The 26394-nt window shown below is 36.6% G+C and overlaps 2 protein-coding genes across 2 annotated transcripts; both read left to right on the forward strand.

The window, feature by feature from the left end:
• The first annotated feature begins 367 nt into the window (after window positions 1–367).
• LOC120084627 (protein HUA2-LIKE 3-like) lies at window positions 368–18185 on the forward strand. Its single transcript, XM_090317712.1, has 12 exons — window positions 368–810; window positions 1532–1608; window positions 10077–12194; window positions 12963–13389; window positions 15190–15298; window positions 15406–15518; window positions 15612–15799; window positions 15904–16363; window positions 16453–16951; window positions 17081–17260; window positions 17422–17474; window positions 17561–18185. The coding sequence occupies exons 1-11, from the start codon at window positions 688–690 to the stop codon at window positions 17445–17447; spliced, it is 4320 nt and encodes a 1439-aa protein (XP_090173838.1). The 5' UTR covers window positions 368–687; the 3' UTR covers window positions 17448–17474; window positions 17561–18185.
• A 2068-nt stretch (window positions 18186–20253) lies between these two features.
• LOC150033701 (putative glutathione peroxidase 4) lies at window positions 20254–23273 on the forward strand. Its single transcript, XM_090317713.1, has 6 exons — window positions 20254–20545; window positions 20675–20751; window positions 20859–20920; window positions 21852–21970; window positions 22604–22771; window positions 22869–23273. Exons 1-6 carry the CDS (start codon window positions 20492–20494, stop codon window positions 22899–22901), a joined length of 513 nt encoding a protein of 170 aa, XP_090173839.1. The 5' UTR covers window positions 20254–20491; the 3' UTR covers window positions 22902–23273.
• The last annotated feature ends 3121 nt before the right edge of the window (window positions 23274–26394 follow it).

Consider the following 26394-nt stretch of genomic DNA (forward strand, 5'->3'; position numbering starts at 1 on the left):
TTGCACGTGATAAAGCATTAAGTATTTAAAAAACTCTGAAACCGAACAGGTGGAAATTTGGACATTAAAAAAAAAGGTACAAAATTGTTTCAACTCTCAATTGAAAATCCTGTTTGGTTATGTGGGCCATAAATCATTCGGCTTCAAATACCGGCCCACCCAAAATCCTGGAAAAAAATGGGCCGAGCCGGGCCGGGCCGAAGGCGAATGATTGATTTGGTGGGTCACGTGTTATTCACACAGTATCTAAAAGTAAGATATTAATTCACACAAAAAAGCGCACATTAGAATAATCAACAAACTTATTTCTTATTATACGCACCGCGTATTTTAGTATCTCGCTCACCTAACAAACTCATATCTCTCTGTGTGAAAGCGCTCCTTCCACGAACCAAAAAACCTCTACAGTCTGTTTTTCCCTTCGCCTCTCTTTCTCTCTCTCTCTCTTGGTGTGGAATTTTAGGGTTTTTTGTCTTCTCACTCTTCTAGTTCGTCTTCCCATCACTGCAACCTTCTTTTTTCAGACGGGTTTTGCTTTCCAATGTCTGTTAATTACTTGAAGTTCTTTTGTCGGTGCAACAACTTCCAATTCGTCGGGCGATTTCTGCTGATTGGTGGTTTTGTGCTTCCAATTGAGTTGAAATAGTGGGTTTCTTTGCTCAATCGAAGCCCTTTGTGGTCGTGGCTATGGCACCGAGTCGAAGAAAGGGTGCCGGTAAAGCCGCTGTGGCTGCCGCCTCTCGCCGGCAGTGGAAAGTTGGGGATCTTGTACTGGCTAAAGTGAAAGGATTCCCTGCTTGGCCTGCTACGGTATGGTTTAGTTTGTTGAACTTTGTGTGTGTGTGTGTGTTTTTTTTTTCCTTTTCTTTTCTTTCCTCTTTTGTGCTGTAGAGGGTTTTGGATTGCATGTTTTTAGGGGTATTTGGTTTTTGGGATGCTTAGTGGTATGGCACGGCGTTGGAGATATTTTAGCAAGATTGTGGTGGTCCTGATTGAGAAAAGCTTTTAACTTTATGGATATTTGATGTGTTTTCATTGCGCAATTCGGAAGCTTTTGGAATTTTAGTTCACAGTTTTAGGGGATACCATGGTTTTGTGGACTATAATTATCTGGTCGTGTTATTGGGAAGTGTGCAATCGATTGTGGAACTGAATGGAATCAACACAGGTTTTTTTTTTTTTTTTTTTTTTTTTTTTTTTTTTTTGGGTTCTTCTTGACTTTAATCTTTTGCGGTTGGAAAGTTGTAGATGTACTGATTGATAGTTGCTACGACTTAAAAAATTTACCAAGAAGGCAACAAACTTCTGGAAGATATTGGAAGTCGAACAATCGCATGACACCTTACTGTGAATTGGCAACTTGCAATTTCGTGTTACTAATTTCAGTGTTCATATTTTCTTTTGTGAATATTCATGGATCAGTTGTTTTCTAATCTCTGTGTCCATTTTCAGTAGTTTATTAAGATAGAAAAGATGGTGGATTTTCTGTTTTCATGTGCAATTTAATTGTGCAAGCTCATTTTGATGGCAGGTGAGCGAGCCAGAGAAATGGGGTTATTCGGCCGATTGGAAGAAAGTTCTTGTCTATTTCTTTGGAACCCAGCAGATGTAAGTACTCAACACATTTTAATGCTTCTACCTGAATTTATTTGGAACGTTAGTTTGATATTAGAAACATACCTTCTAACTTTTTGCTATCATTTGAAATTAAATATTTTGGGAATTTGTTGAATCATTGTGTTTGCTTGTTGGGCTTACTATTTATGGTTTTCTGTTCTATTGCTATTCTTTTGGTACAAGTTCTAACTAGATGAGGCATATGAAAAAAAAAGTTCTAATTAGCGGTCATCTTTTATTTGTTCACGGTCAAATAATTTACGTTGACCCTTCACTTTCCTGTGATGCGCTCATCACTTATTACTTGATTACTAGGTTTGGACCAATGAACCAATGTGTCAGGAGATTGAATGAAACAAAACAAGCATAAGTTATAAAGGTTAAGGGAAGGACAGAGTAGGCTCAAAGGGGAATATGAGTTGGTCGTTGACAAAGATGAGATGAATTGGAGGTAGAAGTTAGGAATGAAGTGAGTTCTTAAAGGAGCTTGTCAATTGTAGCAACTTATTCTATGGGATGTTTAGTTTCAGGAGTATGTTGAACTTGATATTGTTTCTTGTTACAGATGATGGACATGTTCTTTTGGGAATAGAGAGATGGAGTGGGTGATGACATTCTTTTTCTCCTCTATGCTTCCCAGGCCATTCATTGACTGCTTAGAGTGGCCTGTTTAGATAGGCACCCTGTTGCAATAGGGTGATGTGGGGTACTAAAGTCCCACCTAGATTCCTTTCCCTTTGAGAGAGATTAAAGAGGTGCGTAGTCTTAAGACTACAGTTCATTGGCATTCTTGACATTCTTCAAGGATAATGGAATGCTATTATGCTAGATTTGATTAAGGTGTTTGTAGTAGTGGCACTTCTCTCTCTTTCTTTTGGTCGTCTATTGCTCCAGCTTAATTATGCTCCAATGGAGGACAATTATGGAGGTGTTCCTTTCATTGAATCACAGGTTCAAGTAGTTTCTGACTGTTAATTATGCATATCCTTTATGAATTATGTGTGGTATTTGTGTATTTGAACATTTAACACTAGTCATTAAAAATGCATACTGTGATCCTATCGAGTGCCATAGTTTCTTTAAGTGGAGACTCCTTGGAATTGATCATGTAGGTTAGATAGTGTAATGACTTTAAAATAAGAGAAGGCCTCTAGAGCTTTGGGGTTGTTCTCAAGAACTAGGTATCAAGACCAACCTTTCATTTGGTGCTCGGTGAGGCTTGAGTTGAACCTAATTATTGAGCTAGACTTGTAACTAATAGTCGAAAGATTAAGGTCACAATATATATGGATTCTAAAATATCCGTTATCTTTTATTAAAAATAGTCAAGTTGTGGATATTCTTTTGCATTCAGCAAGCTTGCCCTCTCTTTCGTTTGAATTTCGCCGTTCTTTGTTCGATGGGGAAAGGGTGGAGGTTATGACCCTCCTTTCTTTGCAGCGAGGTTGAGCTTAGACAGGGAGAAGGGATTTTCATATTTGTGTATTTGAGCATTTAACACTAGTCATTAAAAATGCATACTATGATACTATCAAGTGCCATAGTTTCTTTAAGCGGAGATTCCTTGGAATTGATCAGGTTAGATGGTAATGACTTTAAAATAAGAGAAGGCCTCTAGAGCTTTGGAGTTGTTCTCAAGAACTAGGTATTGAGATCAACCTTTCATTTGGTGCTCGGTGAGGCTTGAGTTGAACCTAATTATTGAGCTAGACTTGTAACTAATAGTCGAAAGTGTATATTTCTAAAAAAACTAAGGTCACAATATATATGGATTCTAAAAATATCCGTTATCTTTTATTAAAAATAGTCAAGTTGTGGATATTCTTTTGCCTTCAGCGAGCTTGGCCTTCTCTCTCATTTGAATTTTGCCGTTCTTTGTTCGATGGGGAAAGGATGGAGGTTCCTCCTTTCTTTGCAGGGGAGGTTGAGCTTAGACAGGGAGAAGGGATTTTAATATTTGGAGTCTTAGCCTTTTTGAGGTCTTTTCTTGTAGATCACTCTTTCATTCTCTGCTGGATCCCTCTCCTCTGATTGTTTTTTCCGATTCTTTGGAAGTTGAAAAATCCACAAAATGGTAAAGTTCTTTGTTTGATAGGTTGTTCAAGATCAGAGTTATTTAACATTGACTTATGATGTTCGTGGGCCAAACACCCCCTAGAGATGACCAAAGTCCGGAAACTTGCTTGTGTAAAACGACATTTGGATGTTATTGTTGGTGTATATCTTGCCTATGAGAAGTAATTGGGTTTACAGGGAACGAGTTCAAACTATGGTGGCCATCCGCATAGGATTTAAAATTCCAGGAGTTTCCTTGGGAATTAAATGTAGTATGGTTAGATAGTGGTCGTTTGAGTCTAGTTGAGGTGTATGTAAACTAACCAAATACTCATAGATATAAGAAAACCAAGAAATAAATATATAACTTTCTTCATAATTTTCGAATTCCAAAGCTTAGAACCTAATGAGGGAGGGCACTTAAACGGAGCACCAAATGGTTTGAGAGAGATTTGGTGGGGATTGTTTCAAAGGAGTTTAAGTCCATCCTTAGTACCCTTAACAATGATTTATTCCTGGTAGTATATTTGAATCGCGACAAAATCTTGATTGATAATTCCTTCTTAAAAGAAAAATATTTTTGTTGGGAGTGAATACAATTGCCCCATTTGACTGATTGAGATACTTTGGAAGTTAGTAAAAAATTTTCCACAGATTTTGTAAGTTGTCGACGGAAACAACACAAGCATCCCAACCTTTAGTGTGGAGAATTGATTTTGGAAAGGCTTATGATGATGTGGATTGAGAATGATCATGGGAAAAAATTGGATTAAGAATTGAGTGTGGGCTTCCATTTGTGGATATAAATGCACATATAGGAATTCCTAGGAAGCTATTCTCTTTGAGTTTTGTTTTTATCTTTCCTAATTTTGTGAGGTGCTTGTATCGGGATTGTTTGAACCCATATTATGGGAAGATTTTGGTTGTGTGACATCCTCCTTTGTGTTTTGTATTTTGTTCTGTTTGCTTGAACCACCATCCTCCTTGGAAACGGTTTCTCGTGGCTCATCTAATCTTTTGGTTATTCTTATTTGTTCAATTTTGGTTTTCACTCTCCTCGATAGACGATAGGGATATGTTGAATTTGTTTGTTCTTCTTGCTTTGCTTTGAAGATTCTATCTTCATTTTTATAGTGGGGATACTCATTTTTGGTCCCTCAATCCCGCTTAGAGGTTCTCTTGGTTGTTCTCTTCTCATTTTGGGTTATCTACGTAGTGTTAGAAATCCTTTGTACTCCTTATTGTGGAAGGTTAAATTCGCAAGAACGTCAATTTTTTTGCTTGGTAGGTTTTATGTGGGAGGACGGACACCATGGGCTATAATTAGAGGCATTTGATCTTCTTGTTGGGGTTGTTATGTTGCAATCAAAGCATATATGGATCTAGGTCATGTCTTTCGGAGCGAAAGTTTGCTCTTGTTATATGAAAATTTCTTGTGTTGAAATGTTTGGTGTTTGCTTGGCTTATAATGGTGATCATTGTCTTATGTGGAGGATGTTTTGTCTCATCTATCTATCTTTTTGTGATAACGGTCACATTCTCGAGCGCATTAGTTATTTTGTTGTTTAATGGAGTATTTGGCCAGGGGATAGTATTGGTTTATGAGGAAGTTGCCTTTCTAGTGGGCCCGTTTACTGTATTCTTTGTTAGAAGGTTGAGGAAGACCTGGACCATATTCTCTGGCATTGTGAGTTTGCGTGATCTATGCGATATTTTTTCTTTCAGATGTTGGTTTTTTGCATGCTCGACACAAGGATGCTAGTGATATGATTGGGGAGGTCCTCCTCCATCCGCCTCTTGGAGGGAAGGGTCGCTTTTGGTGGCTTGCTAGGGTGTGCAATCTTGTAGGCTCCAGTGGAATGGTAGGGTGTTTAGAGGGTGGAGAAGGGACCCTAGTGAGGTTGTTTCTTGTTCGTTTTCATGTTTTTCTTTCGACCAGAGAGGGGGAGGAGGTGGAGGTCCCGTTCACTATGGAGGAAATCAGGAAGGTGGTTTTTGGGAGTGACAGAAGTAAATCTACAGGCCCAGACAACTTTTTCATGGCTTTCTTCCAAGATAATTGGAATATTCTATTGGGGGACTTGGAAAGTGTTTTTTAAAGAATTCTTTAAAAGAGGCATTTCGAATCACTCTTTGTTGGAAACTTTTGTGTGTCATATTCCTAAGGAGGAAATGCTAATTGGTCAAGGAGTTCAGACCTGTCAGCCTTATAACCGGTGTATATAAGATCCTTGCAAAGGTCTTGGCTAGCTATCTTAGGAAAGTGCTCCCGTCGACCATTTCTGAAGCTCAAGGAGCCTTTGTTGTAGGGAGAAATTCTAGATCAGACCCTCACTGTGAATGAGGCCATTGAGGATTACAGAGCCAAGAAAAAGGAAGGTGTGATTTTTAAAATCGACTTTGAGAAAGCTTGCGATCATGTTGATTGGGATTTCTTGGACAGGGTGTTGCAAAACAAAGACTTTGGGTATAAATGGAGAATGTGTATGTGGGGATGTATTAGGGATGTGAATTATTGGATCCTTATCAATGGTTTCCCCGAAGGGGTTGATCTTGCCCTCTAGAGGTTTGAGACAAGAGGATCCTTTATCTCCTTTCCTTTTCCTGTTGGTGGTGGATATTTTAAGCCGTTTCATTCACAAAGGGGTGGAAGGAGGCAGTAGAGCCCTTTAAGGTAGGCTCTTAAGTGGTGTCTCTTTCTCACCTTTAGTTTGCCGATGACACAATTTTCTTTTGTTTTGGCAAAGTGGATTCTTTCTCCATCCTCATCCACATCCTGGGGTTCTTTGAGGGGGTGTCAAGGCTTAGAATTAACAGGAGCAAGAGTCAGGTTCTGGGGATCAACTGCATGCAGGAAAAACTTAACAGATGGGCTAGTTTGGTGGGTTTTGCTGTTGGTCTTTTCCTTTATCCTATCTTGGCCTTCCCTTTGGTGGTAACCTAAGAAAATTGTGTGGTTGAGGATGGAGAAAGAATCCTCTTTGCCAGAATAGAAGAAAATTGTGTCATCGGCAAACTAAAGGTGAGAAAGAGCCACCTCCTTAGAGCCTGCCTTGTTTTGGGATCCTCCATGGAGAAGATTAGGAAGAGATTGGCTTCTTGGAAGAAGAGTTTTTGCTCCAAAGCTGGGAGATTGACTCTTATCAAATTGGTATTGAGTGGAATTCCTATCTATTACCTTTCTCTCTTTAGTGTGCCCATGCCGATTTCAAGAGCATTGGAAGCCGATGAGAGACTTCCTTTGGGAAGGGGTGGAGGAAGGCAAAGGCTCGCATTTGGTTAGCTGGGCTGTTGTGGGGAAACCTATGAATAAAGGGAATTAGAGATGGGAAACTTAAGGCTTCACAACAAAGCTTTGTTGGCTAAATGGCCTTGGCAATTTGCCCTTGATCCTGAATCCTTACGGTGGAAGATTGTTGTGAGTAAACATGGTCCCCATCCCTATGAGTGGGTGGCGCACGGGGATAAAAGGCACACACTGAAACCTGTGGAGAGAGATTTCTTCTCATCTCCCTTCCTTATCCCATCTTGTTTTTTGTGTCGTGAGGGATGACAAGGACATGTACTTTTGGGAAAATCTTTGGGTAGGGGATAGACCCCCTCCTCTATGTTTCCTCGGTTATATCATTTGTCTTCTTTAAAAAATTGTTGGGTGTTGGAGTTTTTGTTATGGCCAAGGAATTTGGTCTCTTTTTCCTTTAGGTTCCGTCGGCCTTTGTCATAGGGAAACGACGGAGGTGACCTCTCTTCTCTCCTTGATTGAGAGTTTTGACTTTGGGCTTGGGAGGAAGGATGTTTGATTGTATAGTCCCACCCCCATTGAGGGATTCTCTTGTAAGTCTTTCTTTAGGTTTTTATTGGACCCCACCCCGCTGTTGAGTTGGTCTTTGACGTGTTATGGAGGATTAAGATTTCAAAGAAAATCAAGTTCTTTTCTTGGCAAGTCTTGCTTGGGCGTGTAAGGCTTATGAGAAAATCAAGTTCTTTTCTGTCCATCGCCTTTCTTAGAGAGCCGTACTTCGACGTTACCGCTCATACAGCTCCCAGCCAGCAAGCAGTTAGCCTTCCTCTACAAGGAATGGAAGTGTGGATGAAGGTGGAGGAAAACTTGGATCACCTTTTCTGGGAGTGTTAGTTTGCTAGATCTGTGTGGAATGACTTCTTTCAGGAGTTCGATTTTGCACTTGCTCGTTAGAGGGATGTTCGTTTGGCGATCGGGGAGTCCTTCCTCCATCCGCCTTTCAAAGAGAGAGACTGTTTTCTTTGGGATGCCAAGGTGTGTGTGATTTTGTGGGGTTTGGGGGGGGGGGGGGTAGATAGAGACCCTAGTGAGTTTTCATGTTTCTCTTTGGGTTTCGGTTTCAAGGAGTTTTTGTAACCATTCTCTTGGAAATATTGTACTTAGTTCGAAGCCCTTTCTCTAAGGGGTTTTGTGGGTTTGGTTTTTTTGTGTGTCCTTGTATTCTTTCATTTTCTTATCAAAGCAGTTGATTCTATATAAAAAAAAAGGTTTCTCTTTCAACTTCAATTTCGAAGACCATTTGTGTGTCCTTGTATTCTATCAACACTATTTTGCATGGTTGGATCCCCTTTTTTAGGGGTTGTCTTTGCTTTTTGTAGCTTTTTCGAAGACCTTTTGTAATTATTCTATCGACACTCTTTTGCATAGTTGGATCCCCTTTTTTAGGGAGAGTCTCCGCTTTTTGTAAGCTTTGTTTTTTGTATGTCCTTGTATTCTTCCATTTTTTCTTAATACAAATTGTTTTTATCTTAAAAAAAGGTAAATTTGTACAAGATATTCTTGGAAAAAGGGTGGGGACTTGCCAAGTGTAGTGCCTCTCTTTGGGGTATATGACTAGAAAGATGGATAAATAGGTCGGAATTAGGATATAAAGGGGTGAGGGCTGTAGGGATTGGGTTGTTAGTCATCTTTAGCATGTTTGTGATAATTCTGTTGATGTGTGAGGCGAGTCTGAGAAAACCTTCTATTAGTTCAAAATATAAACAGAGCATAAATTTCACTCTTAGTGAGGATCCATTTACTTGGGTGTGGCTTGGGTATTATCCCAAGATTCCAGCTGGGTTGCCAATAAGACAACAAAGTGTTAGAGATTTCTTATGATGATTGCCTGCTGGATAAGAATGTCCTCTTAGTTAACTGGAAGGCGGTGTCTACATTACTAGGCCTGGGAGGTTTAGGGTGGGAAACTTTAGGAAGAGGAGTGTGGTGCCAATTCCTAAGAGGGCGTGGCTATATCTCGTGGAATCACACGTTCTTTTGTGCAAGAACATTCCTATTAACATTTGAATGGGAGAAATGTGGGCCCCATCCCTTTGAATTGTTGTCCAAAGGGGTTATACCTTCTGGTGTCTATGGAAAGATATTTCTATTGAGCTCCTCTCTTTCTCCTTTCTTGTTTGTTGTGTTGTGGGGGAAGGTAAGGAGACATATTTTTCTGGAAGATCAGTGGGTGGGGTATAAACCTCTTTGCTCTGTGTTTCCTTGTTATATCAACTATCTTCCTATAAAAATTGTCTTCTTTCTGATTTCTTGGTTTGTCCGCGGAGCTTTGTGTCTTTTTTCCTTTTGGTTTCTGTCGTTTTTTTGACTGATAGGGAAACAATGGAGGTTGCCTCTATGTTGTCCTTGATGAAGTTAGTAGAGGAGAAGAGAGATTCACGTTTGGAGTCCTAATCCGCTCAAGGGTTTTTCTTGTAAGTTTTTTTTCAGATGTTGTTGGATCCTTCTCTCACTAGCGAGGTGGTCTTTGATGTGCTTTGAGTTAGCTCACCAGATAGAGGTTCAGGAGATGATTGAGGAGTTCCTTCTTCCATCCGCCTTTCAAAGGGAAAGGCTGGTTTTATGGTTTGTTGGGGTGTGTGCTATATCGTGGGATGGCTGGGGGGAGAGGAACAACATAGTGTTAGAGGTGTGGAAAGGGGCCACGATGATGTTTGGTTCTTGGTGAGGTTTCATGTTTCTCTTTGGATGTCAGTTTCGAAGACTTTTTTATAATTATCATCTATGTAGTATCTTACTTGGTAACTCTTTCTTTAGGTTTGTGGGCTTGGTTTTTGTTGCCCTTGTATTCATTCATTTTTTCTCAATAAAAGTAGTTTCTATAAAAAAAACTGGAGAAATAAAAATGAATCATATTCTATAAGGACATTTGGGTTGAGAACTGACTCGCTTTAGATATTCCCAAAAATCTCTGAACTAAGTCTTAGCCTTCACGGTGGTAGCGACGTTATTCTCTTGGTTGGAATTACAGTATCAATATTTCTTGGGTTTTCTTCTTTTTTTCCTTTTCCTTGGTTCCTCTGACAAGTTGAATCTGAAGAAAAAATGATTTGGACATGGAAAACCTGAAAATTTATGTTATTCTCATCAATATTTCTTGCAGAGCTTTTTGTAACCCTGCTGATGTTGAGGCATTTACTGAAGAGAAGAAGCAATCTCTTTTGGTTAAACGTCAAGGAAAGGGAGCTGATTTTGTTCGTGCTGTACAGGAGATCATAGATTGTCACGAGAAGTTAAAAGAATGTGATAATAATGATGAGATTATTTCATCTGATGATGTAGCTCGAGTAAATGGGGGCAGTGTTGTAGATTCATCTGCCAACGTAGGATCAAAAGACGAAACAGAAGCTCCTGTAGCTAATAATGACAATCTGCAGTCAAATAATTCACTTTCTTCTAGAGACACGAGTGAACCAGTTCTACCTTTAAAATTTGTTTTGGCTAGTGCACAAGGTAATTCTTTGCTTGATAAAGAGGCCCGGCGGGATGAATCTACTGGTGCTGCTGCTTCCGAGCAACCCTTTCCTGCTTGTACCTCCTCAAGGAAAAGGTCGGGAGGATCAAGATTAAAAAGCTCTGTCACAAAGAGAAATGTATCTGTTCAGAGATCTAGAAGCTCATCTAGGGTGGAGTCACGCAGATTACAACACTTGGCAATCCCATTTGGTAGTGGGGACATAGTGGCCAATAACATTCCTGAAGAGTTATTGAGACGGAATAAGCGAAATAGAAAATCACCTGATGGATCTGACTGTGATGATGCAACTTCAGAAGCTTTGGTTTCAAATGTCAGCATTGAAGACAATGCTTCTGAAATTGTTACAGCCGACTCTGATACCTATAGCCTGAATGAATGCAGCACTATTGATTCTGGGTGTAAATTTGAACACTCTGAGACTGCTGTGGAGTGTTTGGAGAGAGATGTTGAGTTTGGCAAAGGACTTGATCTCCATATAAAGGCTGTTGTCATCAAGAAGAAAAGGAAGCCAATGAGAAAACGAGTGATCAATGATGCATCTGAAGATAATGTAGGTGCTCAAGACAGGGAGGAGATTTTGGAAGCTGTGGTGGATAACTCTAATCATTGTTTACAAAACGATTGTGAAAATAAGGCAGAAAGGTCTTCCAAAGAAGATGGTGATGAACATCTTCCATTAGTGAAACGAGCGAGAGTTCGAATGAGCAAAGTATCATCTTCCGAAGAATGTAAAAGACATTCAGATACAGAAGAACAGAATCAAAAGGGAGCAGTAGCTATCAATCTCACTGGGAAAGTTGGCAGTTATTCATACTCTGCTGATGGCAGTAATGATAGAGGCTTGGATACAGCAAACAGTGGTCCCAATTACGCATCACCTTCTAAGGTTTGCACTCAATTCTCTGCAAATTGGTCTCAGATTTGTAATTATAAGAAAGACCAATTGTTTTGTTGCTCAGTTGATGGTGAATCTGTTTTACCACCATCAAAACGCCTCCACCGTGCTTTGGAGGCCATGTCAGCTAATGTGGCTGAAGAAGATCAGGCCGCTGCTGAAACCGCTGTGTCAATGCGAACTTCTACGAATGGGTGCATCATAACTTCTACATGTTGTTCCTCTCATTTCTCAATGGAAATCAAAGATGGCAATTGCTTAGGGCTGCAGAGTAGAACTTTTCATGATGACCCCTCTGAAATGAAAGATGAACTACTCTCTACCAGTGTGAATCAAATGATCACTGAGGAAAATGGAAAAACACCTCTAAAAGTAGACTTTGGTCAACCAGATCAAAATTCGCAGAATCAACGACATGATTTTAAGGATGATGTCATAGTGGAAGGTGGGGAAAATCATATTGATGTTGCAGATTATTGTGATTCACAATTAGGTTGTCATTCAGATAGAACGGTAGTTCATGTTAATAGTGTTAAAAAGGAGTCTCCTAGAGAACCAGCTGATATCAGATCTAACTGTGGTGAAATGGATCAGTTGCCTCCTCTGGAAGACCAAGGCAACACCGATACTGCTGGTCCACATATTGTTATATCTGAAAATCCTGATGGTGATTTGGAATCTTCAGAGAACAGTAGGATGGTTTGTGGACTTGTTGCTGGGCCCAATGATATCGCTAAGCTTTCACATCAGAATGGATTTGATGAAGTGAAGTGTGGTGCAGATGACATCATGATTGCTAAGTCCCCGTCCCTGAAGCCTGCAGTTGCTGAAAATTGTGAAGAGAACATGTAAGCAAAATTATATGTTTTATATTACCTTGTTTTGCAGAAATTTTAATAGAATTAAATTAAACCCTCAATCTATGCCTCTTTGCTGTACCCATGAATTGCTTCGACTTTTCAAGTTTCTTCCCCATCACCACCTCTGTTTGCTGCTTTAAAAATTAAAAGGCATTTTAAGCTTCTCCCTTGCCCATTCCTGACGGAAGTTTTTTTTCCGTCATGTAACAATTAGTTGTGGGAAGTATATTGAACATATATAAGATGGAGAGGATGCAAAATTTCTTGATATATACAAGCCAATAAATTTGAAGGAAAGATGATGTTGAATATTTATGTATTTGACTGGTTTGTCTTAATCTGCTGTGTTTATCCAAAAGAGATCCAAAGATTTAATTCTATATTTCCTTGTCAGTTGGCACATAAAAGTCATTTCAGTCATAGATTGAGAAACTCTTCACAATCCTTTTTTAAACTTGGGGGCGTATGGTTAAATTGCAGCACGTTTGCTCATTGCAACCTTTTCTGAACCATTTTTAATGACTTTCTTGTTAGTCTCATATCAGACATATAGTGCTGATTCTGATTTAAATCTCAGATTCATTATTTTTGGATGCTTGATATGGAGGAAAGTCAAATACGTAAAACAAGAGTTTTTTAGGGACAATGTTTCGTCAAACAACTTAGTTTTTAATATATATATATTTTTAAGAAATTAAATTGGACGATTCTTCTGCCCGGCCTTTTCTGAATACTTGTTTTATTCTTCTGTCCTAGGCTTGATGTGAAAGAGTTCAACAGTAGAGATCTGGTGAACAATCAAACATCTCCCTTTTCTGGTGATCATGTTGTTCAAAAAGATGCGTCAGAAGTACGGTCCAGTCTGTCTGTTGCAGGCACAGATAATTCTCTTACAGTGGATTCAGTTGATCCTGTTTCTATTTCAGATAGGCGTAGTCTTCTACAGAATAGTATCATTCTTAGTCCTAATTTTCAAAAGAAAAGTTTGGGTACCCTTTTGGAGGAAGTTAAATTTGAATCTTCAACGACTCTAAAATTAAAACCTATGGGCAAGGATGTTGAAGCACGTGCTGCTCTTTCATCCTTTGAAGCCATGCTTGGGAACTTGACTAGGACAAAGGATAGCATTGGTCGAGCAACACGCGTAGCTATTGAATGTGCAAAGTTGGGTTTTGGCCCTAAGGTAATATATTTTCTTTTCAGGGTTCTTGTTGCTTCACTAGCTGTTTTCCTTTTCATTGTTGATTGTAATTTGCAAGGGAGAAGGTTTGTCTCACCAAGAGAGTTGCTTGCTGAGAAAAATTCTTTGATTCCGTTCTGTCCATATTTCTAATAAGATAGCTTTAACTATACTCATCCATAAAAGATTGGCCTTCGGATTCAAGGGTGGGCCAATAAGTAGATGAAGAACTGAAATCTTTTAGTGAAAACCCACCGTATATTGAAGACTGATTGTATAATGTAATTGAAAGGAAGTTTTCGTTGCAAAACATCTCAAGTATAATGGCTTTCATAAAGCATAATCTACAAAAGGATATTAGTTCTCTGGGGCATTCAGACTTCCATAGAGTTGTAAGCATCTCTTTCTCCATGGGGATTGAAGATGCCGAATGACGAGTTAAAGTTTCAAAGAAAATACCCTAATCAAGTGACCATCTTTGAGTGTCTCATTAGAGCCGATATGTACTGGTGAGAGTTTACCCAAAAGATTCTGTAAATAAGCAAGCTCCCCATCCTTTGACAATCTGCAAAGTAGTTAATAATCTGCTTAGTAATATTCTGAGAGAGAATTGTTGCATGCCAATGAGATGTCACTGATTTATTGAAAGTGGAAGAAATTGTAAACAGCCGAGGATAACTAAGCTTCCGAGGAGAATTATTTAGCCATGAGTCATTCCAAAATAATATCCTTTGAATGCAACAAGATGAAATGATGTCAAGTATTCTGAAGTCTTTCTAATTAGAAATGAAGTTGCATCTTGAGCATCATATCACATAAGTTTTATGTAGTGATATCCATGTATTTTTTAGTTTTGTTTACATAGTTTTTTCCCCCTTTCCTTCTTCCAGTGCAGCTCAGTTCCTTGATTTATGTACCCTTAAATCGAGTTAATAGCTGTCATTTCTGTTTTCTTAATTTTTCTTCCTTGACCCTACAAAATGTCTTCCTGTATGTCTTAAGCATATGTGTCCTAGATTGAATGTTAACTGTATTTTATGTCTAGTGTATGTCTTAGAATTACACGTCCAGAACCAATCCTGTGCTCAAAATAGTATCTGCTACTTGGATTTGATTGTGAAAATGACATGCATTATCTTACCCTGTCGGTGAAATTTTCATTATTTGAATTCATAAATTAATGCTGAGCTGAAGAGGAACTGCATTCAGCACTTTAACAAGTAAGCATATATTATACCATTATATACCCTTAGAACGGATTCAGTTATAGAATCTATCACGGTTCTTTTTCAGGTTCTCTAGCCTCTCCATCTTTATGATTGATTTGGACGTTAATAGTGCAAATTGCCAAAGTTATCTCTACCCACTGAGCTATGTTGTTGGAAGAAACAAATCCTTCCTGTTATGGATAACTAATTTTAGTCCTTGTAGAGATATCTCTTATTCTTTCTGATGAAAAAGTCCTTGAAGTGATATCTGAAAACGGAGACATACAAATATATATTATATGACGCGATAACTTGTTATAATAACCATCTTATGTTCTTGTACTACTAGACTTGCTGAAAAAGTAAGAATAAGAGTATACTATTTGTCAAGAGATATGACTTTATATTTTTTTTCTTACACAATAATTTTCTAGAAATGTTATGAAAAAGGACCGCATCTTTTGCTCCCTGTTCAGTGAGCAGGTTGAACTGTTCAGATGCTGCGCCATTGGGCACTATGAATTATGTCTTTACACAACTTTTAATTATTATTTGCAATTTCTTTTACATTAGTTTGAATCCAAATTTTCACTAGGTGGTTGAAGTCCTCACTCGGACTTTGGACATGGAATCAAGCTTGCATAAGAAGTTGGACCTGTTCTTTCTTATTGATTCAATCACACAGAGCTCTCAAAATCTAAAAGGCAAGTCATTTGACCTTAATTCTCTACTAGCAGTATTATAACGTTATATGATTAAATGAAGATTTTTTTTTCTTAACTTTATATGAAGATGTTTGTTAATGCTCTAGGCAATCTTGCTGATATTTACCCCCCAGCCATCCAGTTGGTGCTCTCACGACTCCTGGCTGCTGTTGCTCCTCCTGGAAGCAATGCGCAGGAAAATCGGAAACAGTGCATTAAGGTCTCAATAATCCGAAGTACCTGAAATGATATTTAGTTCAATCTCTTTCAATATCCATGTTTTGGCTTACTCACCCATTATTGTCTGCTACAGGTTTTAAGGCTTTGGTCACAGAGAGGGGTCCTTCCAGAACCAATAGTTCGTCAACATATGCGAGAACTGGAATCACTCAGTGGCTCATCATCCGTTGGTGCCTACTCTCGGCGTTCATCCAGAACAGAGCGGTCATTAGATGATCCTCTCAGGGAAATGGAGGGCATGCTTGTTGATGAATATGGAAGGTTTGAACATAGTCAACTTTTTCTAAAAAAGTCTTTGTATTGAAATAATCTATCAGACTATAACTGTTAGAATGTCCCCATTTATAACTTTTACACTATTACAGCAATTCGAGTTTTCAAATTCCTGGTTTCTGCATGCCTCGAATGCTTAAGGACGGAGATGAGGGAAGTGATTCTGATGGTGGGAGTTTTGAGGCTGTTACTCCAGAGCATACATCTCAAGCTTGTGAAGAATTTGAGTCTGTTCCTGTTATGGAGAAACGTAGGCATATTCTGGAAGATGTTGATGGCGAGCTTGAAATGGAAGATGTTGCTCCCCCTTGTGAAGTTGAAATTAGTTCCTCTAATTCCGTAGTTGTTAATGCCGTTGAGGCTGTGGATAATAAGTTTGAGCAGCATTTTCCTCCACCTATGGCTCCTCCACTACCTCAAGATGTGCCACCATCGTGCCCACCACTTCCATCATCCCCTCCTCCCCAGCCTCCGCCTTTGCCCCCTTCATTCTCCAGGAGCGATTCATGTGCCAGTGATTTCGAGTTGGACCGGTCCTATATGGAGACAAATGTTAGCACCTGTTCTTTTGCTTCATTTATTCTTTATTTTAGTTCTTAAAATTTTCTAAATCTTTCCCCTATGGGTAATATATACTGCAGAATGTTCAAGATCATTCAATGCAACCGGTGGCTCAATCATCAAATGCATCTGGGACTACTCAAAGAACAAGTGACGCAGCACATTATCCTGCTTCATCAAATGCATCTGGGATTACTCAAAGAACAAGTGATGCAGTGCAATACCCTGCTTCAGAACGCAGAGATCTTCAGATGCAGATTCCTGAATCTACTTCTCGTTCTTTCAGCAATATCCCTGGAAGAGTATTGAATAATGGCCAGCGAGATGATTCTACTGCATTGCACAACAAGGGTTACCCCTTAAGACCACCCCATCCTCCTCCACCACAAGATCAATTTACCTATGTCCATGGAGATCACCGCATGAAGCCTCGATGGGATGACCCACCTGCTTCTTATTCAAGCAGATTCCGTTATGCAGACGACACGGATAGCGAATGCTTCTACAATGACCATGAAAGAATGAGGCATTACTCCTATGAACCACATGAGAACTGGAGGCTTCCACAGCCGTTCTATGGTAAAGTTTGTAGCATATATGACAGATCAATATGAGAGATTTGGATTTTGTTGTCATGGTATCCATGTATCGCTTTTAAATTTTTTTGTTGTATTTTGATGTGGGTAACTTGTTTCATTTTCGACATAGGTTCTCGTTATCATGATAGAGGTAGAACATCCTATGGTCCTGTTTCTTGCGGTGGAACTCCGTGTGAACCAACAAGATTACATAGCCAGAGGTGGAGATTTCCCTCACGAGATATAAACAGTAGAAACTCCATGCCCTATAGACAACCTTATGAAGGCCCTGTGCGTGTTTCAAATAGAGGTGACTTTAATTCATAGCCATTCTTTTCATCTATATATGAATCAAAGAATATAAGTATGATGCCATATGACATCAATGATGTCACTGCTGGTGTATAAAAAATCATTAAGTTAAGTGCAAACTGCTCGGATTGGACAGTTAATTTATTCTTTGTATTTCAGGTCCTAGCTTTTGGCGACCAAGATGAAGGAACACGATCTAATTACTAGAAACGGTAACTAATTGTTATAAAGTTCACTATCATCATTATTATTTATTTTTGAAGTTCTACGCCAACTGTGAGACCATTGGGGGTTGCAGGTAGAAATGATTTTTTAGCTTACTCCTTGAGACGTTGGCACGGTTCTTCAAAGGTGCAAATGATATCAGAATCCACGTGCCAATGGTGTACATAGGTAATATATCAACCTCTCCTCTCATGCAGATGCTGGGCGGGTAGGCCGGAACCGCTGTAGAGATGGTTTGAGAATTGTAATTATGTAGGCTGTTTATGCAGTTTTTCCATTTTTCTTTTAATTTAGAACTGTTGAGTCCCCAATTTTTTTAGCATAATTTATCACTTGGAAAGCCCTTCACTGGGTAGTTTATTAATATACAAGGGCAGTTGTTAAAAAGGATTCTTACCTCTTTACCTCCTCAGTAACACTATCTCCCCATCCCCATGCGGTTATGGAAGGAAGAACTTAGCTTGTATCTTTTGCCCCTTGCTCCCTCTGAAGCAAAGTAATGGCAAATTCATCCATTAGAAACAAACTCATAACAATGCTTCTTTACAACACCCTGTCTTCTCCTTCTCTCTCCTCCATTCGAATATTTTTTCATAACTCAACATAATGTAAGGTACTTTTGTTAGCAGCTACGTGTTCAACATTAGAAATTCATGGCGGTTGCCGTCGCAACTTTTGTATATTCATTTGTATATAAATCTTCCTCTCTATGCCTGCATAGTATTCTGGTGGACGTCTTGTTAGAGTAAGAGTTTTCTTGAATGGGTTAAAGGAGGCTGTCTCTGTATTTTGATCTAATAATAGATATGTTACATCACATATGTATAAGATTAGTTCTCTAGAAGTTCATTCAGAGGATTTGTTAGGTTTGTTCTGTTTCCAGTGGTCTTTTTATAATAATTAAGAACCTGTTCTTTGTTTATGGTTAGTGTATAAGTGGCTTGTTTGTTTTGATGGGTTTTGAGATGAACTTTTGGGAGTCAATGTTTGCTGTTTTGTACTATTATTAGAGTATTGATATATATTTGAAATGCTTCCTTACCAAGCTGTATACGAAGAAAAGTAGTTTTAAGACAATGTTCGAGTGGGTAAGAATTAGATAATACTGTTTCGAGGATTAGGTACGAAACAGCATAGAAAACCAGAAAGATGTTTGCATGATGCCAGAATAGGAAGACAGTGAACAGGGAAAATTGGGTTTAAACTTTGAACAAGTTAGATATACACCGAATGAAAATGAAATCTTTGCCTCGAAAAAGGAAAAAAAAAAAAAAGTTATCTTTAGAGAAATCTAGTGTTTTTCATATTACTTTTATTTATTGTTTGTGAAAGAAGTATTTACGAATGGTGTGAGGTTGCAAAGTCAGTTTGGGCTAGTGGTATTAGCCTGTTTTATAACCAAGTTCAATCCTGACTCAACATTTGTTGTACTAAACAAAGAATAGTGTGGGTTCATAAAATAAAATAATATATCATTTAATAACGTACAAAATGTTGTATGGAAGAAGTATGTACTACGAACTTTTTTGAATATGTTTATTTTGTGCAGCTACAATGTTAGCATTCCTACTCGACGAATGGGACCAGGGAAAAAGAAGAGTGAAAAAATAATTGCATATTTTCTATTTTAGAAAATAAAAATAGTTAGCTACAATAATGTAGATTGATGACGCACTAAAATGTTTCCACATTTAAACTTAGAGGGTTAAATTATTAGTTTAATTATTGAGGTTGAAAATTTAGTGCTTTCATTGTAATATCATACTTAAATTTACAATGAGCATAGTTCAAATTACTTATTGGTTGTATTATAATCTTAAAATTAGAGGTTCGATTCTCCTATCCTCCACGTTGTGGAAAAGAAAATTACCAATATTTAAATAGTTCAATCTATTTATGTAACTTGTAAGACATCAATTACAATTACCATCTTAATTGGTTTAATTTTCTGCTCTACATTTGTTTTCTATTAAAATAGAATAGATAACAGTGCAATAATAAATTACAAAAAAACAAGCAAGTATTTTATTTTTTTCACGAATGCCTAACTATTGTTCCTTATCACAACAGGCATAATCTAATTGACATACGAATGTGTTAGAGGTCAAGAGGTTTACGGTTTCAAATCATTTTTCCCTTATTATATAAAAAATACTACTTTTATTTGATTCTATTTACCATTAACTCAAATTTACTTCCAAATCCAACTCATTAGGTGAGAAATTTATTATCATGTCAAACTTAAGTCAAAGGTCGATAGTTCAATTTCTACTTCTCATCATACAATTGTTAAATTAAGAAAAAAAAGCTTAAATTTCCTTGTAATAACATTGCTTTGGTCCAAATTTTCTTCCCATGAACAAGAACATTTATTTCATAATCCTTACAAAATTTAATAAGGAACGCAAAGTTTAGAATTTTAATTGATGCATTTTTTTTTGTCAAAATGAGGATAAATATAAAAACTTGTACCTACTGACTTTGAGGTTTTCAATTCTCACGCCACATATATTAAAAAAAAGATTTTTTTTTTCTTTTATAAGTTAAAGTACAAATTTAGTATCTACAATTAAAAAAAGGCTAGCATCTAATCTATATGGTTTTAAAAATTAGAATTATAGTTGTTATCATTTAATAGAACTTTATAAATAGTCATTATAATTTTGATAAAATCCATTTACCAGAATTTTATCGAAGGGAATAAATTTGAACTTTTTCGAACTAGAAGGACTAAGTGTGCAATTTAACCTTATTTTATATTTCCTTAATTTTTTACTCAATTCACATTGATTGATGTCAATCTATAGACACGTGAAGATGACCTATAACATGCAACTGATATAACCATTGAAGCAAAGCAATTAGGTCTCAAAAACCAGTTGGGAATTCATTGAGATCGATTCCAAATTCCTTATTCACGATCAAATTCAAGTAATAATCCCCATTCTCTTCTTCTTCTTCTTCTTCAAATTCAGATCACAAATCTTCGAAGAGGTGCAAAAAGATGGGGGCGTCTCAATCAGTGGCCGAGAAATCCATCCATGAATTCACTGTCAAGGTTTTAATTTCCCTTTTCCCCAATAACCCCATTTCTCTTTTCTTCCTTTTTCTATCTGTATTTCGTCTCTTTCCTCACTGGGACCTCCATTCTTTTTTTGCTTAATGAGATTTTGCTAATGGGGTGCAGGATTTCAAAGGCAAAGATGTAGACCTCAGTGTCTATAAAGGGAAGGTTCTTCTTGTGGTTAACGTTGCTTCTAAATGGTTTGTTTGTCGCTTTCTTTTGTTGGTTGTTTCTTTGTGAGTCTTTGATGCGTCGCTTAATTACTGAATGTTTTACTTGTTTTGTGTGTGTCTTGGTATATGAACAGTGGGTTTACGGATTCGAATTACTCCCAGTTGACTGACCTTTACAATCGATACAGGGATCGAGGTTTTATTTCTTCCTTTTTGATTCCTGTGAGGCTGTTTTGTTATCAATCTTTTCATTGCTTTTACTGATGCTTGATGAATTGAATTGGATACCCACGTGATACAGACTTTGTATGCATATGGTTAGAAGAAAATATCTAAGTATGATATGATGAGGAAGGATTTTGTGAACCACATTTAACAATTAAAAAGGGAAACAATTTAATGGAAAGAGAGAAATTATTAGAAAACAAGGAGTCTACCAAGACCCTATGGTTGTGGTGTGTGTCTGAGTCCTGTCCTGAGAAAAGACAGGGCTTATTCCTTTGACTCTCGAATGGTGTGGTCAATTAAAGGGATTGTGCAAGAATAATATTGTTGAATGGGAAAGAAGGAAACAAATTTTCTCATTTTTGGAGACAAAAGCTTTCTACATAGGTCATTCTCTGTTTTTCTCTTTAGTTTTTCAAAAGGGTGTTCTGTGTGTGGTGCCTTCTGTTTTTCCGTTCTGCCTGGTTTCACCGTGGCAGATTCTAATTTAAAACAACCTTGAACGACCATGGGTTACCAAATGGTTAATAAGAATAATAAGCGGCCTAGAGAGAATGGGTTGATGTCATGTTGGACACCTGTAGGATTTAATGTTTTGTGTTTATTCAATAACCAAATAGAGTAGTGTTGGCAGTTGTTTGTAAGAATAGTTGAGGTGCTTGTAGGAGGGAAGTGGTTTTTTACTTTTTAACATTGTGATTGGCTTGTAAAAATAAAAATAAAAATCTCAAATTGTATGACATATGTATATATCCCTGGGATTTTTTTTACCCCTTTTTGGCTGATCCTTGATGCCTTTTTCTTTGCGACCTAGATTATGGTATTAAAGCATACTGTATCTTCCTTTGGTTTTTATTTGTTCCTTTAATTTGATTCTTACACTATATATCTGCCGTCCTCAGACTTTGAAATACTGGCATTTCCATGCAATCAATTTTTGAAGCAAGAGCCCGGAACGAGCCAGGATGCCCAAGAATTTGCTTGTACAAGGTACAAGGCAGAATATCCAATCTTCCAAAAGGTAATGATGCTTTTCTAAACGTTGCTGAAAGAAGCCTTGTTTTTGCCTTCACTTATTTTTAAGAATCATATTTCTGGTTATGTGCCATTAACTCTTATATTGAACATCTAAACGGTGAGTTTCTGTTCTTATGTCTGCCATGAAGATTTTGAATATATGATAATGAAGTATCACCGTTTGCTGATTACTTCCTATAATTCTTCCTTCATATGGTTTGATGTCATTATTATTTTAGCAGCTTCTTGGAGTTCCTATGATTTAAACTATCACAATAGATAGAATTCATGTAGAGTACGAATGATTAGATTTTTTTGACTTAGTTTTCAACGGCATATGAATTTGGTACTTAAAGTTAGGACTTAGGACTAGGAGCTCTTTCGCTAAACAGTTCTCTAATATCAAATGTGGTTTCTCTTTCTTTTAGTTTGTTCTTACTGATGGTAGGTTACTAGTTCTTCCACTTGTTCTTTTGACAATCATAAATTTTTAAATAGTAATTCCTAGTACAATAACCCATCTCCCACTTTGAAAACCAAAGCAGCAAAACAATACTCCCAAAAGCTTCGGAAAAATCAAGAATTTGGTAAGTTCTCTATTGTCCACAATCACATACCTTTTTTTTGCATCATTTAGGTACGAGTAAATGGTCCAGACACGGCACCAGTCTATAAGTTCCTCAAAGCAAATAGCAATGGGTTCTTAGGCTCCCGGATAAAGTGGAATTTCACCAAGTTCTTGGTAGACAAGGAAGGCGTTGTCATTGACCGCTATGGTCCGACCATCAATCCATCGGCAATTGAGGTACGTCGTCCTTCCCATGAAACCCATTTCCTTCAAAATTGAACTGATTGGTTGTTGATTGTAGTTGTTGTGGTTTTTTTCCTACTACTGAACTCAGGGTGACATCAAAAAAGCTTTGGGAGCTGCTTAAGTTACCTCTGACCTCTGACCTCGTACGATAATGTAAGTTCACATGAATTACATTAATTGAAGACATCAACAGAATATAACTAAATGGTAAAGATCGTCTCAAGAAACTAAATGGTGAAGGTGTGTTGTCCTTTGGCTGTGATTATTGTATAAACAGTAACAATTCAAGGGGTCCGTGTGTGTGTGTGTGTTTCAGTGTTTGTTCTTTTTCTCTTGAATTTGGAGGGAATGTAAGTAGTAGCTCTTCTTTGGGTTGTGTAATATTATTGGAGACTCTTATTTGGTTTGTATATTTGTTTGATCGGTATTAGGAAGTGCATTATTGTTGCCAAATATTTGAACTTAAAATAGTTAAGCTGACATCTTTACTTTCTTTTTGAGGTCTCAGGTTATCTCTAAAGTTATTTAGTTTCCAAATATTTGAACTTAAAATAGAATAGTTTGTCCGCTTTTCAAGGCAAGTGGTGGGGATAATTTGAATTTGAATGAATCAATTGGTCTTTTGCTAGTGTATGCATATATCTGAGTGTATTAGTTTGATGGTATAGTTAAAATTAGGTGTCTCGAGAAAATAGTCGAGGTGTGCATAGGTTGGTCAAAATATACTCACAGATATATGAAAAAAAAAAAGATAAATTCAATTGGTGAATTGAAGTGTGGAGAATTTTAAACTCAATTGTTGAGAATTTACTATTTGATTTATGAAATAATTAGGAAAGAGATGATGCAAGCATGCTCTATTTGTAGTGTTTGATTAAATGAGTGAAATAATACAAAAAAAAAAAAAAAAAAAAGAAAGAAAAAAAACATGAAAAGAATTGAATTGAATTGAACATGTTCAATTGTGCATTACTTGGAGAAAAAAATGAAAAAAAATACAATAGTAGAAGGGTGCAACTTTAGTCAAGAAAAAGACGACCTAACAAATAATTATAAAAAGAATTTGTCTCAAACTTTTAAAGGGAAACGTAGAATTTCACCAGACAAATGCTTGCTTATTTATTTGGTATGATAATTTGGGATTAAAACAACACTGGAGTCCAAGTGAGCAAAACTTACATGTTGCCATGAAGGTAGAGATTCAATCTTATCTCCATATTTGTTATACTAAAAAAAAAGAACATATTCAAGGATGAAAATATCTCTAATGTTAAGGGTTGGACATCAATATTAATTATCAATTCATTTCTTTGGCATCTCATGTAAATAGCTGTAAATTTAAAAATTATTAAGTTAAATCATACATTTAATCTACGAACTTTTGTGTCTATTCTTGGTCTTTAAATTTTCAAACATATTTAATAAATCCTTGAACTTTTAGTTTGTCCAACAAAAAATTAATTAATAGATTCTTAAAATTTTAAATTATGTCCATTAAGTTCTTAAATTTTAGAAGTTTTCAATAAATTCTTAAACTTTCAGTATGTCTAATTAATCTTTTAATTATTCAATTTTGTATAGATTTTGACCTATTTGACATTTTTTTTTAACATAAATATACTCTTATCCCAAAAAAAATAAAATTGAAGTTTTAGAGTTCAATTAAATAGAAACTTCAATTTTGCATCTAATAGGTCAATCATTAACATTTTTTAAATTGAATATCAAGGATTGGTTAGATACAAAATTACTTTTATCCAAAAACATTAGATACAAAATTAAAAGTAAAAGTCGAAGGATTTATCGGATATAAAATTGAAAGTTCAAGAATCCATTAGATAAAATTTTAATGACAAAGTAGACACAAATATGAAAGTTAATTTTCGGGACCACTAAATATAACTTTGAGCACGAACAATGAATGCTTGAGGAAGTGAAAATAATTTAATTATTAATTTCATTAGTTTATGATTTTTCAAAAAATGATTTTCATGAACATTGGCTGGTGTCGATATTTTAATCTGATAGCTCTCGAAAAACTATTTATTGTTGGGTTGTATATCCTAAAACTCACACTTTGTAAACATTAAACGTATTTTAGTTGCAATAAAGATGTTATTGAGGTTTATTCAATAAAGTTATTGAATGTGTGAATTGCACTTGTTAAAAAGCTTAAATCCAATAAACCAACGAACTCCTAACTATAACATGAATACTTGAACTTTATGTAAAGATATAAAAGTGGACCAAGTTCGAGTATATAGCCAAAACGGTCTACAAGTATACGGATAGGGTTGGGTACCTTATCTTGGGGACACTATGTTGGGTTTTATGCCCTAAAACTCGTAGATAGTAAATGTTATTAATTAACTGTCATCAATAAAGAGTTATCGATGTTAATTCAATAAATGTTATTGATTGTGTTGTATTCTATTTCGTCTTAATAACCCTAAATCCAATAAACTAACATCTAGGGTTGTCTTATGAGTCTTGAACTGTATGTGGAGATATATAGGGATCAATGTTCAAGAAACAACCTAAAGGGTTTATAGTATAGGGATAAAGCTGGGTACCTTATCCTGGGGAACACTATGGATACGGATCAGATCACGAATAGTAACCACTAGATGTAACGTCGTGAACTAGTTTTGTTCCTATTTCAATTGGATGACCTAGGCAACTTAGTCTTAATCCTAAGTATATTATGAAATCATGTTCACGATGGATTATTCTTTGATTTGTATGGGTGAGAGTTGTCAGTTTACCAACTCAATAAGCCTACCATTTTTTGGACAAGACCGAGTAAAGAGCTGGGAACATAATAATACAAGATGGAATTCACTCATTCCCAACTTCAGGGTAAGTAGATGAGTATTCTCTTAAGTGGTGTCTTCGGGACTTGAGCAAAATGCCCTACCTTCTCATTAGTTCGAGAGGGGTTTCTGTTTATTGGTTGGACCATAAAAAGATTGTTCATTAGAGAAGCACTGATACTTAAAGATACAGAGGTAATCTAAGGGTAAAACGATAAATTGACTCAATTGGTGTTATGGACACTCGTGAAAGACTAACTTGCTATTATTGATTATATCCATGGACACATAAATATATTTACAGTGCAAAGAGTGTAACTATCGGTCTTTAATGGAGTGTCTGGTAGTTAATGAATATTGATTAATTTAATTAAAGAGTTTAATTAAATAATCTCATATCATTGGAGTTTCTAATTTTTATGTCCATAAAGTCCCCTTGTTAGCTCACTAAAGAAAAAGAGGAATGATTTGAATTGTTCAAATCAATTGGTGGAATAACATATTAATGAGATTAATACGATATGGTTAATTATAGACCTGATCTATAATTAAGAGAGAAATATTTGAATAGAATTCAAGTATTAAATTCTTATGAATTTGATTCATAAAGAATTAATTAATTAATTTTGAGAGATGGAGGCAAACAAATATATGATGTTTATTAATTAATTTAATATATATGTTAAATTGGATTTAACATGGTTATTTAATTAATGGACTAAGTAATTTAATAATGGTTATTTAATTAAATTAGCCCTAAGAGTAATTTTTGAAAGTTATGGAGAAGGTCTCCATATAAAT

Source organism: Benincasa hispida, chromosome 9, assembly GCF_027475165.1.
Source record: "Benincasa hispida cultivar pf3 chromosome 9, pf3_genome.v1.1, whole genome shotgun sequence".
In the NCBI taxonomy this organism is placed as follows: domain Eukaryota; kingdom Viridiplantae; phylum Streptophyta; class Magnoliopsida; order Cucurbitales; family Cucurbitaceae; genus Benincasa; species Benincasa hispida.

What these genes read in the sequence shown, in the direction of transcription:
- LOC150033701 (XM_090317713.1), top strand. Translation starts at nt 20,492, where the DNA reads ATGGGGGCGTCTCAATCAGTGGCCGAGAAATCCATCCATGAATTCACT. An exon ending in TCCATGAATTCACTGTCAAG is followed by an intron (nt 20,546 to 20,674) that starts GTTTTAATTTCC and finishes AATGGGGTGCAG; the next exon opens with GATTTCAAAGGCAAAGATGT. An exon ending in AATATCCAATCTTCCAAAAG is followed by an intron (nt 21,971 to 22,603) that starts GTAATGATGCTT and finishes TGCATCATTTAG; the next exon opens with GTACGAGTAAATGGTCCAGA.
- LOC120084627 (XM_090317712.1), top strand. Translation starts at nt 688, where the DNA reads ATGGCACCGAGTCGAAGAAAGGGTGCCGGTAAAGCCGCTGTGGCTGCC. An exon ending in TCCCTGCTTGGCCTGCTACG is followed by an intron (nt 811 to 1,531) that starts GTATGGTTTAGT and finishes TTTTGATGGCAG; the next exon opens with GTGAGCGAGCCAGAGAAATG. An exon ending in GCTTCCACAGCCGTTCTATG is followed by an intron (nt 16,952 to 17,080) that starts GTAAAGTTTGTA and finishes TTTTCGACATAG; the next exon opens with GTTCTCGTTATCATGATAGA.